This window comes from Pogona vitticeps, chromosome 2 (assembly GCF_051106095.1).
Source record: "Pogona vitticeps strain Pit_001003342236 chromosome 2, PviZW2.1, whole genome shotgun sequence".
In the NCBI taxonomy this organism is placed as follows: Eukaryota; Metazoa; Chordata; class Lepidosauria; order Squamata; family Agamidae; genus Pogona; species Pogona vitticeps.
Window position 1 is genome coordinate 87,900,104 of NC_135784.1, and position 5,500 is coordinate 87,905,603.

At 42.0% G+C, this 5,500-nt stretch overlaps 1 protein-coding gene across 1 annotated transcript; it reads left to right on the forward strand.

Annotated features, from left to right (window-relative positions):
• Nucleotides 1-269: 269 nt before the first annotated feature.
• LOC140704125 (ovomucoid-like) lies at nt 270-4,027 on the forward strand. The gene is made up of 4 exons (XM_078385590.1): nt 270-981; nt 1,946-1,974; nt 3,012-3,121; nt 3,821-4,027. Exons 1-4 carry the CDS (start codon nt 924-926, stop codon nt 3,864-3,866), a joined length of 243 nt encoding a protein of 80 aa, XP_078241716.1. The 5' UTR covers nt 270-923; the 3' UTR covers nt 3,867-4,027.
• The last annotated feature ends 1,473 nt before the right edge of the window (nt 4,028-5,500 follow it).

Sequence of the window (5,500 nt, forward strand, 5' to 3'; positions counted from 1 at the left end):
TCGAAGCTACCAAAATGAATTTGACCCAACTCCTGGATGCAGTGGAAGACGGTGTGCTCTGGTCCATAGGATCATGAAGAGTCGGACATGACTTAATCAATAAACAACAAAACCAGTCATACTTCCTCTACATAACATACTTCACAGGGGACAGAGTCAACAGAAGGAGAAACATAAGATGCCACCTTTAGCTCCTTGGAAGAAATACAGAACATAGATTGCAACAATGCTGGACTTCCTGTACATTCAGCCAATATTGCTAATTTGTTTTTTGTTTTTTAAATCAACAATAGAAAAGAAATATCACATTCACTTGTGTGCTACTTTATCTCATTATTCCCCTTTGAAGGGACCAAGGTCTAACATCTGGCTTTGACAACATGGATCCAGTCAACAAAAACTCAGAAGTTTAATTTGACGTCAACAACAGATTTGAAGGCAACTAGATAGTGCTCATTTCTGCAGCCATGAAAATTGTATCAATCTTTAAGAAATAGATGAAGAATTTACATAGCCATTTGATCAACAGGGAATGTTCATACATACATTCTTAGCTTGGATGTTGTTTTTGTGGACCACAATATATATGGTCAGCATACTCTGAAGACTCAATGCCACGTGGTCCATGGAGAACCCCACTTGGTCCTCACTGAAAGACTAGTTGCCAAATTTCCTTGGATTCTGGGCTCTAAACCAAAAGGAAGCTGCAAAATTGTTGCAACACAAGACCTTTGTACTCCCCTATTTCCGCACTCAAATGTTACCTTGGAAAGGACTCTTTCATCATAAAATCTGCAGAAACATTTAAGCTGTGTGTGTCTACATATATAAATATGCGAGGAAGGCGCCTACCACCAGAATCCAAGACTCACCTACAGCCTGGGTAATTGCAGTCACCTTGGACAAACCCCATTAAGACGATCATGAAGGCCCTTGGAGGTTTCCTGCTCCTCACTCTGATGATGTTCTTCCTCTACTCAGGTGAGCTGAATTTCCCATGGCAAGGGTTCCCCTTTTTGTACAGATTTGCCTTTTACAACTCGATTCCTATTATACATTTAATCCCAGAAAGGAATGACAATAATCTCTAGACATTCTCAAGGCCTTTTCTATATGAAACGTTTCAAAGGCTTCCATATAAATATCTGAATTAATTACTGGAACACAATTGTCCGGATGGGTTGCCTCTGTCACATGGAGATACTCTGTATCTGTGCAGCCCATTCTTCAGTGTTCTTGCCACTCTCTACGCTGGGAGCACAATCCTCTTAAGGCCTTTCCTGTTAACCCCCACATGGTACCTATGTCACGTGGGACCGAATGGAAGTTGAAGCACAGATTGTATGGCCACAAGTTCCACTGATCAATGCTTCTAAGTAGGTTTCCAATCAGTCTTATGCAAACAAGCAGCAGCATATTTAGACTTGTCTATTAATGAAAGAATCACTCACAGATTTCATTGTCTTCCTGTCACCTGGTCAGTCACTAAGGGTAAACAGGCATTACAGTCCAAAAGAGGCAAAGTGGGCTGAAGGAATGATAGAGTTCCTATGATCTGCTGGGCAGATTTTCATTCCTTTTCTATTTTTAGCCTTTCATTTCCCCCCCCCCAACTTTCCTTCTGAATCCTACCAATAGGAAGGGAGTAAGCTATGTAAGGTTTGGGTTTACATCTTTGCAGGAAATCCCTGTTTGCTCACAGGCCTTGCTGGAACATATGGGGAGGGCTTTGCAGTAAATGGCACTGTACTTTGCCTGCCATCCTGATAATGGTAGGATGCCCAGACCAAATGATGCTATCTAGCTTGCAGCCTAAGCTGCATGCTGGTGAACCTCACTGTGACTCTCTAAAATCATTTTCTTGTACTGAAACGGATGCTTCCCATTGAATTCTTATGGATTTTTTGTACAATATATAGTTACACATAGCATGTTTTATTTTTAGATGCCACTTTTGAAGGAACATATACGGATGTGAGTATTCATTATGTATTCTTACCTCCAGTAGCTTAAACAAATGGATACCAGTTTAATGTTGCAGAAAGCCACACATTCTGTTTTTCTATATGACAGAGTATGAGAGAATGTTAAGGACTACTTTTGGATTTACATAAAGAGGTTTGCTGAATATGTGACCCTTCGAAATTAGAACAGAAATGGTCTAAACTCCATCATGGAGAAGCTGCTGGAATTACTATTTTTAAAATTGACACTTCACTTTCCATTCTGCAGCTCCCAATAATTTACCCACAATGAAAGGGATCCCGCAGAAGCCTCGGGATCTTTGGGAGAGGATCAGAAATGTTTAATTTCTGAAAAACAGCTGCAGCTGGGGACATCATCATTCTTATGCGATGTAACTCTTTTCTTCCTATAATAAGTAATTCCAGACAACATCTCCTAGTGGTTTCATGTTGATACAGCATAGGGGACAAAAGAGAATCGTGAGGGACCTCACAGGCCAATGGCCACGGCATCAAACAAGAGTTGCTTCCCCCCTCCCCACACCACCTTCTCCCTTCCAGGAAGGACCAGTGCCCTTGTAGAACAGGGCCTCCTAATCCCACCCGAGGGAGACATGGCCCAGGAGGATACCGTGGCCAATTACTACAACATCTCATGATGGCATCTCAACAAGGACATCATCACTAGTTTTATTGTGCAGTTGTGATGGTATCTTTAAGTAAAAATATCTTTATGGGTCTGTCTGTTTAACTCAGTGGAAATGACTCAGCTGACATTGGATGATGCTCTGAAACTCAACTCCTTTATTATTTCTGAGAAATGGTAACGTGAAGTCATTTTTTTTAAAAAATGTAACTATGATGATAACTATGTTCTGAAGTTCTTTACCCAAGAACTGGGTTTCCTGCATTCAGAGTGATCTTTTACCACTGTAATACTAATCACAATTAAGGCTGAGCTAGCATGGTGACGGAGAATGTTAATGCTTTCCAGCTACTTTCTGATCAAGAAAAAACTAATCCCACTTGCACTGGCTTTGTCTATAGGTCTATTGTCATCGGTCTCGAAGAAAAATATGTACTTCGAAGTATCTCCCTGTTTGTGGTTCCGATAACATAACATATGGCAATACGTGCCTGTTCTGCAAGGCATATATGTGAGTACATGTTTCAATCACAAGGGGCATCTGAAAAGAGGGAACAACACTGCTCTGTATACAGACTATTTAAAAGAAATGTTACAATTGATCCCAGTTTTAAGAATGTTTACTTTGAAAGAATGTCATGATCAATGAAGCTCAGAAGCGTGTGTATGTCTCTGTGTGGGGTGTCTTTCCACCTTTTGGTGCCACCAGGAAACATATCAGTAGTGAAAAAATTGAACAGATTTCACCTTGCCTTCTTCAGAAGGCAATCCAAAATGGTGAACAACCTGGGTCCAACTGAAGATGAACCAAGTCCAAACCACTTTCAGCCTAGGGATGCTGGAGATTACCTAGGCTTACCCTTGCACAAGCCTCACTGTTTGCCAGTATTGTAGCTGCATCCCTGAATTTGAGTAAGGTAAGATCTAGAGGACCTCTGCTTTTCTCTCTCCCTGCCCATTCTCCACCCCCACCTCTTCTATTAGCTGAACTAAGGCAGCGGAGCAGGTCTGCCACCAGTTTATTCTACTGGCAGATGTCCGAGTTCAGTTGACAGAAGAGAGTTCTTCAAGCAAAAAAGGCTTGTTGTGCCTAATCCTGACCTAGCCTAACCTAGCAGTGCCAAGTAATCTTTTTATTTATTGAATAATGTGAAACTTTGCATCTTCTGGATTCTCACACTGAGTTCTTTCCTTGGCTGTCTCTCACCAGTCAGAGTGGAAGAAGACTTGGACTGAAATCCTTGAGATCATGCTGAAGCTGCACATGAATAAGAACATTTATGACAAAGAAGAGCCATCCCTCTTTATCCCTTGCTTACAGCATCACTAGAAATGAATCACTTCTTTCAATTGTAAACTGATGAAAACCCTCCAGCATTTTTATTTGATTTATAAATAAATGATCTAAACAGCATTATCTATTTGGGATCTCTCTTTTTTAAAAAACAAATAGTTCTCTATAGCATTTTAAAGTTTGAAATACATGCCGTACATTAACACATATATTCCAAGTTACTGCTTTACTGTTTTTCTGGTGTGCAGGATAAAAACATTTACTCACAGGGTAGCCATTTCATTAGGCAGAGTAAGGAAGTAGGCAAAGAGTAAAAGATCTTCTATTCCCACACACATTATTGGAAGGGCCTAAGGACCTTTCGAGGCTGGCTGTTTTGGGTGTAGAGTGGATCAAAAGGCTACAAAAAGTCTTTTTAGACCAGGGGAGGGGGGGGGAAGCAAGGTGCAAATTGTCATGTTCCTTCCATCCAAATAGCAAACAATCCCGTGAAATCTGAACAGCTGCAGTTAATCATTTCTGATTGTTTGAGGGTCAGGGGAAGTTTGAAAAATCACATCATTCCTCACTCCCTTTATCAGTGTGGTTTTGTTTTCTCCTTTCCCTCCCTCCCTCCCTCTCTTACTCTCCCTCGAAATCTGCAGCCATGATAGGCAATTGAAAGCTGAGGCTGCTATCTCCTGGTTCAACAGGCTAAACAACGCGCATGCCAAAAAGAATGCAGGCCCTACCACTGAGCCAGAGAGATGTGGGACAGCTCAAGGATGTCTTAGAAGGATGGCTCAATCTAAGTAGAAAAGGACAAGCAAGTTGTAAAAGGTCACACACAGCACAGGAGTCACAACAGGAGTCAGAAATAGAGGTTGTGGTGGGCAAAGCCCAAATATCATTAGACATTGTTTCTAGTAACTCTTCTGTCCCAAAACAGTGACTATTGAAACTGCACTGGACTCACTTCTACAAAGAATTCTGCCCTAGGCCTTTAGCATATGAAGTCCTCAGGAGGAGGGCACTTGAGTCAATGAAACTCTCACTACCAAAATGGCTCCTGCTCCTGAGAAAGCCCCCCGTACTGAGAGCACACCTTCACCAGGACACTCTCCTTTCACACTTGGGCTCAGAAAAGCCCTTGCCTCCTGTGCTAAAACCAGGCCTGGGCTTCCTGCCGCTTCAGGGACCTTCATGGCATTGTGCATAAACTGCTATACTGCACTCCAGACCACCCAGAGAGTGTGCTCCAAGAGCTATGGGTGTTTTTCTGCTACTCTTTCTCTCAGGGGTCCAAATATTTGGAGGTACTCTGTTCCTCCCTGGTTTCTGGTCCTGGATGCTACAGCTTCACCTGGGACCCCTTACTTTCAAGTAATTCAAGACTATGTGACTAAAATAGAAGGAGTAGAGTGGGAACAGAATGGAATATTTTTGACAAGGGCATCGCTAATTGGCTGGAGCACTGTACTGATTTACCATATTGTGCTGCAAGTTTTTGTGGCAGAACCCTCATGGCTTTATGCACCTTTAGACACTGCTGGCATGTAAGCATCAGCTGCATTTTAATCCAGCGGTGTCTAGCAATTTTGTTTCTTTTGTTGATGA

Coding starts and splice junctions, on each gene's coding strand:
- LOC140704125 (XM_078385590.1), top strand. CDS start 924: ATGAAGGCCCTTGGAGGTTTCCTGCTCCTCACTCTGATGATGTTCTTC. Junction 982..1,945: donor GATGTTCTTCCTCTACTCAG/GTGAGCTGAATT, acceptor TTTTATTTTTAG/ATGCCACTTTTGAAGGAACA. Junction 1,975..3,011: donor TTGAAGGAACATATACGGAT/GTGAGTATTCAT, acceptor CTTTGTCTATAG/GTCTATTGTCATCGGTCTCG.